This window comes from Neodiprion pinetum, chromosome 6 (assembly GCF_021155775.2).
Source record: "Neodiprion pinetum isolate iyNeoPine1 chromosome 6, iyNeoPine1.2, whole genome shotgun sequence".
Classification (NCBI taxonomy): domain Eukaryota; kingdom Metazoa; phylum Arthropoda; class Insecta; order Hymenoptera; family Diprionidae; genus Neodiprion; species Neodiprion pinetum.
The window spans coordinates 21,520,809-21,536,035 of NC_060237.1; the positions used below are offsets into that span (position 1 = coordinate 21,520,809).

Genomic DNA, 15,227 nt, shown 5'->3' on the forward strand with positions numbered 1-15,227 from the left:
TTTGGCCAAACGAAACCGGCGTAAAAAACAGAGAAGGTAGAAAAATGAGATTAGGCATTACGGATAGACGTTGCTGCAGGTAATTGGAGAACGAGGAAATCGGCTTTACAGTCATGGCGAATAACGAGGCGAGGAGAGACCACGAGACTTCATTACTTATTGAATTAATTAATTAACTAATCGGCATCAAAAGGCCAATATCAGAAATTGACGTGGATTGAATTCGGCGATCGATAAACCATTTTATATCACGACTAAAATTAAATCCCAAGCAAGGCGTCAACTTTCTTTCATCGCAGTATTCAGACCGGAAAAATTGACGTTACGGATTCGGAGCGAGACTTTACATGTTTCCACACCCCGTGAAAAATTTAAAGTGATAAATGGATCCCGTTGCGGTCAGCAACAAGGAATTCGACCTGTTCGATATTCGGCGAATAATTCAACACTCGGGGTGGATGGAACAATTGGGTGCAATTTGGTGATTTGATTCGAGCCGATGAAAAAAATTAGGGCAATCACGGCGTCTTGCATCTGTGTTGGCCTTTAATGCCGGGCTGTCGGACAGCTTGTCCAAACTCTCGAGTGCCTTGGCCGTCAGGTTGAACCTCGGCCAGTATATAATTACAGATTTAAAGATTCAGCCAATGGGACGGTCATCGCATAAGACCGGCTCGACCGCGGGTCAGTCTTCCAAGTTAGCCTATCATTACAAACGTCTGGTTAGCGCGGGGCTATCCAGCCAACTTCTGATGGGAACTTCATGTATCATGACACCTGTCACCCGCGTAATCGAGCGAAGGACCGTAAAATCCAAGACGGATAGCCAGGAGGTTGCGAGCTTTGGAACTGAGGCCAATTAACACGGCGATTGACACATTGGGTGGCACGGTGGGTTAATGAAATTTGGTCGAATCGATCGGCGTTATATAATACAATCCGGCTTACTGTATTAACGGCAGGACGTCTGACCAGGTCGGCGCCGAGCTGGACGATCAATCGAATTGCACGAATAGTCGGCAATCCACTTTGAGAGGCTCTGAGAAAGTTAGATCCGCTGTCCCGTATGAATTATTCAGTGTTTTTCATAATTCATCGGTAATGTAGGACAAACTTGCGACTAGCCATTGCTGCAACAATCGCAGGGCACTGCTCTCATCACGTTACAATTTTTCCCTCACTTGGGAGTTTAACCGCTGTACGTTTAGCCGTTACAACATGTAAGTGCCGATGCTACTAGCAAGCGGATGCTGAATAAGGCTTGAAAATTGGGGGGAGGGGGGGGGGGGGGGGGGGGTTTGGCGGGAAACTTTTTCGCACGGTCATCTCAATCTGACGGAATTATAGAAGGAGTGTAACAGCTCAAGTCGAAATCGAAGGGTGCAGGTGCCACTTGTAAACCCACGGCGAGTGAAGTGACGGACTCGAGGCTGGAGCTAAAGTTGAGGTTGAAGCTGAAGTTGAAGTTGAAGTTGAAGTTCGCGGGATCGTGAGGGGAACGAGTCGGAGATCCTTGTCCGGTTCTTCATCCATCATCTCACGAAGTACGCGGGGTGCAGGCGGAGGTTCGAACGTACAGAGAAAGGTTACGGCTAAGGTCGAGTTGTAAATGGAATGGGCGCGAAATAGAACTACTTGGAAGTTTATGCTATCCAGATGAAGGGGTGCAGAGGTGTGAAGATAGCGGTTCAAGAGCCTCGTACGTACATCGGTCGAATACTGAGGACGATTTTAGGAGAGTATATATTTAGGAGAGGCGGGGATGATGTTGAGGAATGTAATTGGAGAAAAGTGACCGGAGGATATTTATCGATATGCGGGGTTTATTTTAAGGGTAAACGTTCAACCGGGGGAATATAATATCGTAACATTCTCGTATGCTGATCAAAATTGACGTTTGATTGAATAACGCCCACGTCGAACGAGATCAATTCAAAAGGATCGAGAGTGAATTTGTATAAAATATGTAGGACATAATAAAGTGTGTGTATTTTATTTTCACGAAAAGGGACGGTTATTTATTAGGTAAGGTAACCCGGGTACCACGTATAACCTGCTAGGGTAAAATAAGGTACGTTCCAATCTCGGTAACAGGAAACCAAATCGATCCCTGTTTACGTCATCGTGAATTTCACAATAAAGCCTTTGGAAAAAGTTTTCTTTTTATACTTTCAACGGGAGCTGACTCGCAGCTGAGAAACGAAGGAACGCACGACTAAGGAGAAAAAAAGTTTCTTCTGGCTGTAGGTAATTTCACGCCTAACTTGTCAGCAAACGAGATACACGTGCGGATACATGCGCGAGTGACAACAGATTTATAGAAACGGAAGGAATGCACGTCGAGATATGAAGTCGGCGGAAAAATTACACCGCCGATTCTCAATTCTCAGCGTGCCTTTTTAAACCTCGTTGCATTCTTTACCACAAAAGTACAAAGTACCGGGAAGCAGTTCGAAGTTCCCGGTGTCACTGTCTTACCGCGAATGCGGCCAACTCTATGCGACAGACACATTAACCATTCTGGTCGTGAAAAATGAATGTGCAGTATCGACCTCGGAACTGGTACGAAGGGCTATGCAATATTAAATTCATCGAGGCGAAACACGTGTCCCGTACAATTTTCCTCGTTTATACACAGTCGTTACCGTCGCGTGACCGAACTATGGAATTACAACTCTCGGCTCGTCAAACTACAACTTTGCGACAAGCTGTTTTTCACCTTGTCCGCTTTTCGATTGGTTTTCTTTATCTTTATCCCTTTTTCCGTTACTAAGCCACTCGTGATTTTTTCGGTCGTCTGGATACGCTGGCTGTAATTTATCCTGCGGATCATATCCCTGATAATTCTTTTCCCTCCCAACGCCAAGTTTTCAGACCATCCGAAATACGCGACTCGAGAAAAAGCAAAAATGGGCAAAACACAAGCAGAGTATATAAGCGTATACACGTGTACTCACAGTCGTTTGAGGTTCATCATGTTGCTGAAGAGAAGGTCTGGCAAATATCGTATCTGGTTGTTGTTAAGCCGGAGTTTCTCGACGCCGACGAGATCCTGGAAAGATCCTCGTTCGATGGTGTGTATTTGGTTACTGGAAAGTTGCCTGCGAACGAATCGACAAACACAACATCGTCAGATCGTGGGACGAGCGCAAGTTTGAACTTACGATATGGATATAAAGCACAAAAGGAGCCATTTATGATCTGACTGCAATTTCCGTGAAACATGAATTCGGGGAGTGAATAATCGAGATCGGATCGGTTAAACGTCTCCCGGTACCGCGTAACCGCGCTATCGGTCAGTTTTGGCATGCACGATGAGAGGAAACTGCTGCACCGGGTTCTGGCTTCGGTGATGTACGGGAACAGAGTCGGGTTCATACGTACGTATAAGTTGGCCACCTGTGGCGGTCCGGCCATTACGAGGAGCGAGTGCAGTAACGGCGAGAACGATAAATGTTCGAGATCGTTGTGTACCTGCAGTACTCTCGCAATTGCGCCGGACTGCGCGGCATTGTCGCAATTAAAACGGTTAACTGAATTCCGGATCCCCGGATTACGAGGGTGGGATCTCTGCCGTAACCTGTCGTGATGCGAATATTTTAACCGATGCAAATTTTCCGCGAGTTACGAGTCACATCTACTCTCTATCTCTCTCCTTCTCTCTCTCTCTTTTTCTCTCTTGCCGAAATTGTCGCGGTAATTTCTCAGGGATAGTGGCGCGGATTATCAATCAAAACGGTGCCCGTTTTCTGCCGGTTCGTAGGCGCTAATACCGGGATTTCTCAAGGCCTTGAACGAAAGGCACGGAATTCCAGGAATGGTAATGCCGTTCGTAAGTTGGATGGATCGGATCTCTTGGTAATCTTAGGTTCGGGGGGCGATTAATTACTCAAAGCAGGAGCTGATGTATTGCTAGTCGCGGTATCCTCGAGGGGTGCAGCAGCGGGGCTCCGGAGAACCGGATGGATGAGAGACGGCCAGTGGCTCAGAAATATCTTGAGTGCTGCCAGATGCAGGCTCGCCAATTTATTTGCTTCCTCTTGTAATCAACTTCGCGAACGAGTTGATCTAAAATTAAATTTTGAAAAAAGGAACGCGCGCGGTTCGGCTTGTGCTTGGCAAATCGAGAGTGAAAGCGAGACGCTTTAAGAAGTGAATTCATTCGATTCTATCGCGGATGTGCTTTCGCGATAAAAATGAAAATTGGATGAATACTCACAGTACATGCAGCGTGGCCATGTCTTCGAAGTCGGTTTTGAATATTACGGAAATGTTGTTGCCCTGAAGATCCCTGAAACAGAAGATAGGATAAGATGAGATTTGAGATTAGCATAACAGGATCGAGGAATCTTGTGATTCGCTTTTTAATTCCAGTTTCTCAATTACACGTCAAAGATCTCTTTGAAGGCTGGGATAACTTTTCGTCAACCAATTAAACTTTATATCGCGTGTATACGTATACATATAAACGTATATAAGGTATTGCAGGTTGGTATTATACAGCGGAAGTTTCAATTATGCAAAAATATTAATTTCCTCAGGTACAGAGAGAGAGTGAGAGAGAGAGAGAGAGAGAGAGAGAGAGAGAGGGAGAGAGAGAGAGAGAGAGTGGAGGCGTGCTGTCAGATGCAGCTGGACTTCGTTGGTAGGAAAAATCTAAAGAAATATTAATACTTTCTTAAATTCTCTCCTCTCTTGTATGTACGTACCGTTCTTTTCTCATCTCAACGGCAACTAACTAGTCACCGTTGTATACCCTGACTACCACCGCCGGTGAATTCCTATTTAACAATCTTTTTCTATAACCTCAGCAGCTGTGACGCGTGTCGGTTTCTGAACTATAAATTTAATTCCAGCTAACTCTAGCGCTGAATATTTCTCTTCCTTAAATTAAGTAGGATCTAAGTATATAACCTTGTCACTCGTATTTCTCCGGCAGTTAACCGTTAAGGGATCTAATAAAACAGGATAAAATTTTCCAGGACAGCCTCGGTGCTCTCCAGGATTAAACGTTACTTCCACTTTTTATCCTTTGTGTTATATATTTCCCTCCTTTCGAGCACTGCCGATGACAAGCGATATTAAATCAATTTCGATGTTTCCGCTCTGATTGGACTTGGACGAAATGAAATTCAATAAAGAAATCCGTTCCTTCTTTTCACTCGTGTAAGTATACACAGGCATATCTGTACTATACAAGTGGCGGGTAATCGAAATTGCTTTTACAATTCAAAGAGCCAGAATTATAATTACGCAGAGTTCAGAAATCAATAACCAAGACAGGATCAGAGGAAAGAAACAACTACGGTCACTCCGAAAGTTTAAGACAATATTTAACGAAAATAAAAGTCATTCATACAGTTATCATCATCTTCTTGGAAGGTGGATGAGTTATTTTAATTGACTTCGTGGGGCGCGAAAGCCAAGCCTACACACGTTCCTAGAAGCACAAATCCGTCCGACTCGCGTGGTTTGCCCAAGTGTTTCCAGTCCGGCAACTAAGGCAGACGTATTTCCTAGGCGTCGCGACGCCCCCGTTTATAGTTGAGAGCTACCACCTGCTGCCCTGCCGTCCACATAGTTGTACCCAAGGTACAAAAGCAGCCTCGCAAATAGGCGAGACAACCAGCAGGAGCGTAATCCACGCACTCTTACTACGGGCCGGGGGCGTAAATGTTCCAGCAGCTCGGGAACTTTATGAGGATTTTCAATTTTTTCCCAATTTGGTACCAAGCCAAGCAATAATTTCCGCGTTATGACACTTCTTTCTCCCACCCTTGAGCAGAGCTGTGAGCCACCCTACGACTTTCCTACTAAATATTTCCTCCCGCCCCTCTCCGTCTTCTTCATACGGGGGCTTTTCACGCGAAGAATATTAGATCCCCCGCTCTTTCAATTGGTTCCATTTCTCCTTGGATGGGTCTCAAGTAGGTATCTTCAAACGGGGAAATTGCCGGTTTTCTCCTGGAAATTTGATTCGTTAATCCCGAGTATGGAAAACATGCTGCGTTCCGAATTCTAAAATTTGGAAAAAATTCGGAATCACATTGAGTCGCTTAAACAACTTTATAAAATTGATGGTTTTTACATCGGTTGTTGACGTTCTTTCCACCGGTATACGTATTATCTTCGGAAACCTTCTTCGCGATGCTTTTTTAAAGACTCAGGATCCAGAACCGAAAAATGAATTCAAACATTGAGAGAAAGTTTCTAGTTCCATTATACCTCCGCTTCGAAATCGTTACTCTTTCTGCTGTAGCAAATTAAAAAGGCACAACTTGAAGAGCGATGAATGAACGGATAACTCGAACGACAGTTCCAGCCAGGCATCGAGCTCCACCTAATCGAGTTTGGATGCGGATTTAAGCTCCGCATTGGGGTTGCGGAACGAGGATTTCCCCCACATCTAACAAAGTCCTCCGTCACAACGGTGATATTTATTTATTCATTTTCTGATGTTGCGAAAACTTGGCGAGGTCTAGGGTTACTTGATCTCGAATGTGGGCACGCAGCCTCCCCGTTGGGTACATAAATAGCTGGACCACGACTCAGACACGACGTGCATCATGCGCCGCGGATCTCAGGCTGCGGAGGCGTCAGGAACGCGGCGGAGGCTGCGGCAAAGTCGCGAGTGAAGAATGATATTTATGCCCAGCAGTCGAGCCGCAAGTGTCGAGTGCTCAAGATGACCTCCTTCCTCCTATGAGCTGCGTGATTAGTCAACGGCTAGACGGCGCTACCGTGTTTGTTGTTCTTAAAACTCTAGCTCGAAACGATGATCGTCTGCTCGTCATCTTTCACCTCCGTCCTTCCGTCTCGGTTCAAGTTAACGTTCACCCCGCAAACACGCGGCAAAATTTCATCGTCACCTTGTAAACAATCGCATTCTCCGAACGCTGAGCCACATCGTGAAAATTGGGGGATGCTGAAAAATATGAACGACGGTCCCGACGTGATCTCATCACCTGGGGCGTGTCGGATTTCAACGCGGGCATTTGGAACATGTCTGGAAACTTTGATTACAGTACGCCTCGATGCAAATCCCTGTATTTCCTGATGTCTGTTCTTCCTGTTTTTACTCCTTTTATTCGTCGTGTCGGTTGTTGTGCACCAAGATGCAATATGCAACGGGATGTGGACAGAATCCATCTTGTTAGCAATTCTTATCTCTCCGGGGAGTTCGGTCTGCCCCTTGTCATACCGTGGAATACATAATTTTGATCAGGTTCACGGTGGAGTTTCGTCGTGACTCCCTCCATTACAATTCTACGATAAATTCTCCAGGCTTTGCAAAAAATATAATTGAACCTGGGGTTTCGAGGGATAAAATCGGAGAGCGGATCGTCCGCGTCCGAGTATCTCTTGGATGCTTCTTGCACGGAATCGTCGAAACTAGGACAACGAGATGGGGATCTAGGGTGGCTGGAACGTTCGTGATTATCGTGGGACGTGAAGCACGCCGTGAGTTTCCTCGCTCGGGATTAAAAGGCGGAATGAAACGGTTTGCAACAATTGGTAATGCACGCGGTCATCCAAGCCGTAAGCCGAACGCCGTGCTTCGCTGAGATGAATGCCTTGCGGTACCAATGGCTCTCTATAAACGTGATCTACGCTCGCCATTTCACCCGATTATTGCAGAAAAGGTTGGTAGTTGATCGTAGGCGGTAGACCATTCGGCGATCCTTGGTCCGTGTACCTGTCCTACCCAAGGTTCTTCACCCTTAAGGTTTGTAGATATCCAGAATTTAGTGCTGCCATTCTTGACTTACGCGGAACAGGGTGACAAGTTGAGAAACTCGATGATGTCCCCAACAGTTGAGCCATTCGATGAACATTTGGAGAAGCATTGCATAAATGTTGGCTCATATTTAAAGAGGACCTTTATTACCTTGAACCTTGACAAAGATGTTTTTCAATTTTGGGTGGATCATCAATACCCTTAATTGGCTTATCCTACAGAGGCTAGATAATAGTTGGTTCTTAATCATCATTCCCGCAGCTCGTAGTGTTTTTTTCTATAACCAGTTCTCAAGCTGTAGCGTGAAAGGTTCTGAGGATAGTATGACTCTTCAATTATTCATATACAGCAGATGTGGAGATTTACAGCCGCGGTGTGGTTAAAAAAAAATTTCAAATTCCATTTCTAATGTTACGTATACTTCGGCGATCTGTGTCGTCAACCTGAGGATGAACCCAGCGTTTCACAAGACTTATTAATGTTCTTACAAAACGATTATAATATTTAACACAGTAGTAAAATATAGCAGGATATCATTCAAAATTGCGTTATTACCATTCCAGCGAGTAAACTATGCCGCTTTCACCGACTACAGAGCTTAGACCACATTATCTCTGTAGAAAAAAAGAACATCCCTTAAGACTTCCGGGTCTTACGGATCACTGATCAATCTTCCGCGTTGCGATATCTCATTGGGGAACATATATGCGTGATTGTAACTATATTGAAACGAGATCATTATCGGCGTCCATAGAGCCCACGTAAACACGGCCACGTGTTTATCGATACTTATAATGTGAACTGACGAAGAGGCGCGTGTGCTGTGCCGTCCTACGTGAAAGTTGAAAGGTACTCGAGTACGTAAGCTGATGTAGTTACGTAGGTATAATGGAGCGGAGGCGAGTCCAGGGGAGATAATAGGAGATGAGGTAAGCTTTGGAAGTCGTCAACGGTACACGCAAGCATCTTATATACATGTATATATGTAGCAATTCTGTTCCAGGTTACCGGCTTACGACCATGAATAACTCGTAGGCAGGAGTCGGGATTATAATCTATAGCTGTGTTCAATCGCCGCGAAGAAGTTGTTGCGGCAATTTTTCGAATCAGCTTAAATCGTGCAGCGAACGAGCAAAGAAAACGTTGGCCAAACTCCCATTGTATTTGTCACTTTCGCACATTTCGATTATGAAGAATTTTTAGGCTCGACTAGTTCTCATCGACGAATGGGAAAACTTTTGTTTTCACAGTGGAGCGCGTTTTTAATGTCTGGTCACCGACGACCGTGGAACCGAGCGTCAGAGGTCCTCAAGGAGGTCTGCAGGATGATTTATACGAGTGGAAATGAAAGCTCGACAATGGATTAACCCCGGCCAGCTATGCGGTGAAACCAGATATTCACGTTCCGCGTAACGTTGATATCAAACAAATGATGATTTACTCAGGCAAACACCATCAAGCACCGTAGCAAACAACGACGAAGTTTGGCGATCGAAACTGTTTGGCTATATGATTCGTGTGCGTTCAATGAACGCCAATGCTCCATTTGGGCAGCGAGCGAATCTGCTTCGGGTTTCGATCAGGTTGGCGGTGCAGCATTCATGTTGCTAAGTGACAAAGAACAGCATTAACACACGTGTTGTTATTATACGTGTAATGCCCGTGCGATTCACATCTGACGGATTTCACTAATCGTTTAATTGTGCCATTGAAATTTCTAACGCTGCATAGAAAGTCCATACCCTATAACCTGTCCAATGTGATGTGAATGGTGTCAAGGGTCTTCGACATTGAGTCATTCTGTCATTTACCACGGCACTGTAATACTATTTGCCTAGGCAAATGATCTTTCCCTCCTAATTTATGTTTGCCTATACGACACGCGTGTCCGGTTCAACACACCCAAATGGCGTGTGTAGACCGGAGTATATTTCATCGGGCTGTTTGAAAAATTTCGAGTTAAAAAAAGGTCGAGTTCATTCTTGAGTAATTTAGCACAGCGGGAAGCGTGATACGATCGAACGAGAATTTTCTTCAGCTGTTATGTACCCTCGAATTTTATTGCATTTCACGGTTTTATTATACACTACGCGATGAGAGATAATCGCTTCTATACGTGATTAAAGTAGGCATGTGCTAATTATGGCCCGAAAGCCGGATTGCACGAAGTTACAGATGCAAAAATTCATTACCTTTACATATATATATATATATACAGACTACGCCGGCGATTCTCTTTCTTCTCAGTTTTATTAGGTATACATATACACACAGAGAGACGTATATCCCTGCAGCCAAAGACGTACTCGAGGTTCAACTGTATAGCGCAGAGTCTATGCCTATATTACCTGAGGCTATGTACCTTTTGCCACGGGTGCATGAAGGAGAGATAAAATGCAATTAGCGAGATTCTTGTTAGCCAACCTGGCGATGGAGACTCCATTTTAATTTTTCACCGTCTTTTACGCTCTTCCTTTTTCTCCAGAGCTCCGGTGCAGCAGCGGAGAAGAATCTCTCGAGTTTCTACCGCGACTTTCGTTGCCGGTTAGTTTTCGGGCTCGTTTTTATAAGTGATGAATAAATTTGACAATTTCGCAAAATCTACAATACTTACAATTAGTGCGAAACTTTGACTCTTTTCAAGAACCGGGCGTCTTTCCCCCTCGTGTTCGAAACACCGAAGGCATACAAAGCTGCGACGTAGTTGGTATCGGACGCGTTATAAAGGCTTGTAGAAGAGTTGCTTGCGAGGGTGCTTTCATGCTCGGAAATCAGGCGTCTAAATCTAAACGACGCGGCGTCACGACGCTATTGCTATAGACACACACGCGCGTAGACCGTGCACTAATTACCGTACGGCGGTGTTAACGCGATTTGCTTAATTAACACCGTACTTCATAATTCATTCTGACGGTAAACGTTCCTTGATTTACGATTTTCTAATTTTTTTAAATACGTTTGCGCATTTCGTAAGAATCAACAAACGGAAATATCTTCGGCGAGAAAATTAATCCCTTGTTACTTCCATTTTGCCTCCGTAATTATATATTAATATGAGTCATAATCATCAGCGCCGTTGAAAGTGGAAAAAGCTTGTCATGGTCAGATTGAGTCTGATTAGAACCGAATGTCGAATGGAGTTAATGCCTTTTACAAATCGGGTGAACATTTGGCGCTGTTAAATTCAACCAAGCTTTTAAAGTAGGTAGTCAGTTTAAGAGCTGCTGGTTCTCGGCACTTGTGACAAAATACGTTTTCACCAGATCAACACGCGTAACTTTGCAACGCGTTGAGAATCACTTTACACAGTCCGCAAGAAACAATTTGTTTTTTTCTATCTTTTGTCACAAAATCTTGAAGCTCTCAAATAATTCTACAACTCGTTTCACAATCAGGCCAGTGCTAGCAAACAGCTCCTTAAATCCTTGTCACTATACGGGAAACAGCCGAGCTTCAGATCCCGGAATGTGTTTCGTTCCGCGTCATCAGAGGGATTAGAAACGGTCGATAAGATCCTTGGCTCCGAGCAGTTAGAGCTGTAGACAAAGCTTGTAATCGCGATACTACAGGTGGAGAACAGAATCCGAGTAAGACCCAGCTATAACTAGATTTCCGTCTCTCTATACTCGAAATCCTTCCCGGGTATTTGGAACGTTTCTAATTACCGGATTGACGGTTTTGGTTTAACGTTCAAGGGGCTGAAGCTTTAGGGAATATCAGTGTCGATATTTTCGGGATAATCTTCCCCAGAGGATTGGTGACTGCTAAATTGCCGCGGGAAGACTGATCGATAATTATTTGGGCAAGCGTCGAATCGCGAAATTACACAACTGTAAAAAACCAAGAGCTTGATTAAAGATCACACGATCATTGAATCGTGGATTTTTATGCACGGCATGTGTTACGCAGAGTCATAACCGGTCGGAAAGCTCGTTAAATACTCCTGTTATACGACCGCTTGGCCGAGCCGACGCGAGGTTTCAGAGAGCCGCGCGGGACTTTAATCGCGAGATTAATTAACTCAGATTTGGTGTATACGTCTTTTTGAACGAGTATAAAAAACACCCCTTCTAAACTGGCTACTCAAGTCCCGCAAGTTCAGAGGTTCGTCCGGCCCGAGCGGAGGAGGAAAAGCGAAGCTGATACTGTCCAGCATCCGGGTTTCATGGACTGGACTCCTCCCTAATCCTGGGATGATAGTAATTGCAGGCAGGTATGGTCCTGCGGCAATTCGGCCGGTTTATCACCGCTCCGCGAAACAGCTGCCGCGACATCTTCCGTATAACGATAAATTGGCGATTGTTATTTGATCCTAAAACTGCCTGCAACCTGCGCGCAACGCAATTGTCGAGAATCGGAAAATATGCACCTGCTACCTGCATATTCCGTGAAATTTTTCCGCTGTACAACCGCTCGTAAAACATCCCCCCCCCCTCCGGGAAAAAAGAGCGGGATAAAAGGTCGGCGAGAGTGATACGCCGGTTGAAATTAAGCGTGCGTCGTCGCTCTAATGAGCTCGGAGACTCGCTTCCGCACCCACCGCGACCGAAAGGCGATGCTAATTGATTACACGAATTTAATTATCCGGGTCTCTCTCCGGGTCCCCGTTTCGCCCGTTCATCCCGCGAGTCCTTGATCCTGCGGCTTCGCCCACGCCTGCGTCGCGGAGCAGGATATCGTTTTGACCGGTGCGATTGGATACCGTAGTCTTCGTTCTTCTCCTCAACACCGCGGCCGAAGGTAAGAAATATTTTTTACATGCTCGCACGGCCACGTAGCGACGGATCTAGCCATCTACTAATGGATTCATAATCTTAATACACCTCCCTCGCATGTCTTGGCTCAATTTAATATTATTACATTACGCCGCGCCGCGTCGGCGGTCCGTCGGTCTCTTCTGAGGTTTTCGAGGGCCCTGCGAGCCCCGATATCATCCTATAGATATTAATAAGCCAACGGATATCCCATAAAGATATTGCGCTTTATGGTTCGGTTAATTATTGCCAGCTTAATGCTCCATTAACTAACCAACCGTGCAGCCCCGCAACGCGGGGAGTAACGTGAGCGAGTCGATGATCGTGAAAGCAGCCGGCTTATTTTCGGTCCCATGGTATTTCGTAAATTAAGAACGAGATTCGTGAAAGTCGAGATCCTTTCGGTTGCGCACAGTTTCCTTCTTTCACCTCTCTCTCTCTCTCTCTCTCTCACTCTCCTCTTCTCTTTCTCTCCCGTTCTCCGAGGGTTAACGAACTAATTTCAGCACGGTAGGAATTTCTGAAGCTGCAGAAGGTGGTGGGTGCTGCGTTTCCAACGGCCGGTGGGACTCAATTTCCTGCCAGTCATTCGACCGGAATAATTTCCGCTTCCCCTTGAGGACGAACGACGAACAAGATGTCCCCGTGATTCGTCGCATTGTCGCCGTCTCCACACGTCTCACAAAAGGTTCCTCGGACGGAAACGGCCGGGATTGACCCGGAGAAATGATCGCGAAAGATTCAGGTACCCGTCGGCGAAAATTAGGCAGCAAGACGCGACTCTCCGAAACTTTTTTCCCGCCAACTTCTGGCTTCGCGTTTCGATGCCCCGAGGGTAGGAAGTTACCGAGAATCCGTCTGGAGACCGAAGTTTCGTTTCACTCTACGGAGGCGATTCGACTATCGGGACACCTGAAGTGCCATTAACTCAATTCCGTGGGGCTGAAGCGACGACGGAGTCGAGTTGCGGGGACTTTACTCGAAACGTCGCGTGTGGCACCGTTGGTCATTCGGTTATCTAATCTGGGCGTTTGTAGAGTCTAGGAATGCTTTGTCCAAGGTCCACGAAGCCAGGACGCGCATCTGCGACCCACCCGCACTTTTAGCCGAGAGTGCAGCAGGATGTCTTTCCTTCAGTTCCGAAGGATTAAGAGACGTGTGGAAATAAATCCAGATACTCCGCTGCATGCGAGGGAATTCCCGTCTCTCCTGGCAAGAGGTCATCCGTTATTCAAACCCAATCCTAAACCAACTCGGTAATTTACCCGCTCTGATCCTACCGAGGAATGCTTTCGTCTCCGATAAGATCCGCCGCTGAAGCGAGCCCGAATAATGCGCTTTTAAAGGGTCCATCTTGGACCGAGGGATGAATCCGCACTGCGTGCAGGACTTCCATGCGACATGCAGCCCGGGAATTTTCTTTGTACTTGACCCTCTTTTTGGGGTCCCTTTTCTGCCTTCGCACGGTATTCGACTCGTCGGGTCGGTTAACTCCCGTCGTGTTTGAATTCTTGGTAATAAGACGCGAATGAGGGGCCCGACTGCAAAAATGGTCTCGACTCCGGGTTCCCGACTCCAAGAGTCAAGCAGAAGCTGACCCAGGACGTCGTGAATTCTTAACTCGGCTTGGCTACAGAGTCGCGTTGGCGTTCCGTTTGCCGCGGGGTGTTCGAGCCGATCGGAAACTCTGCATTTTTCGAATTCGCCAATATTTATGATAAGCTCCGAGTACCGGAGAGCCGGAATTTCCGCATCGATCCCTTCAGCAAAGTACACGCTGCACCCTCTTCTTCTTGCCCGGAAACATCCTTGAGGATCCTGGAATGTTGGAATGAAAATTGATCCCGACTCCCGGGCCGTTACGGAGGCTCAAGCGAATCGGAACACGGGGATCAAGGAAGAGTCGTGAACCGGGAGCTTCGAGGGTCTCGGAAAGGTTACAGAGTCCGTTCGGTTCGCCGCGAGCCAACGTCGAGAGTGTAATGGAAAGGGGAGTGCAACAGGGCACCGTGTATCACGATTAAGAAGATTTAATGGCGTTAGCAATTTGGACAATGGATAGGCCGTTGATCGCAACTTTCGACCCGGCGGTCTCAGCGAAATTTGTTTCAGAATAATGGAAGGGGTTGACGTCCCGGGATTTCGGAGCCTGTATGTATTACGCGAAATGTAAAGTAGAAACGGGCAATTGTCAGCCGGGCGAATTGCGGGAGGAAAATTTATACAAGGATCCGGGGTATTTATAAATTGCTGTGTGAAATGGAAGGCGCATGCAGCGGAAGAAGACTAACAAACCCCGGGGAAAAAACACCGAGAGGAGGCCAGAAAGACCTGCCACTCATGTTCCGGCGTTGTAAGGATTATCTGTGAACTCCGTGCCTACACCGCATTCATCGCGGTATGAATCTAAAACTCGAAAAGACCTTTCCGAGCGAATGAGTCGAGGCAGTTTTCATTTCCCAACGTTAACCTGCAGCACGCCCGCACCCCAAGTTTCCCGCTTGTTCCTTGTTTTTTTGTCTACATGTATACGTTGGAAATTCCATTTGTACTAAATTGAATTAACAGCAGCCTTCCTCCCGCTTTTCATCGCCAGCTCCAACACCTAGTTATTACAACGTAATCTTCGGCGGGGTTTAAGCGAGCTTAAATCGCGAATTGGTTGTCCGAAGAAACATTGTTCGACTATGCGATGCTGAACATTATAAGCGGTTCTGATACAATATCGTTGCAGA

The 15,227-nt window shown here is 46.1% G+C and overlaps 1 protein-coding gene across 3 annotated transcripts in view; it reads right to left on the reverse strand.

The window, feature by feature from the left end:
* The window catches only part of sli (slit guidance ligand), a 215,823-nt gene that overhangs the window by 11,353 nt on the left and 189,243 nt on the right, over nucleotides 1-15,227 (reverse strand). For all 3 annotated transcript variants that reach the window (XM_069136848.1, XM_046631281.1, XM_046631280.1), the window contains exons 3-4: nucleotides 4,220-4,291; nucleotides 2,958-3,101 (exon numbers count right to left, since the gene is read on the reverse strand). In XM_069136848.1, the coding sequence (XP_068992949.1) occupies nucleotides 2,958-3,101; nucleotides 4,220-4,291 (216 nt within the window). The remainder of the gene's footprint in view (nucleotides 1-2,957; nucleotides 3,102-4,219; nucleotides 4,292-15,227) is intronic.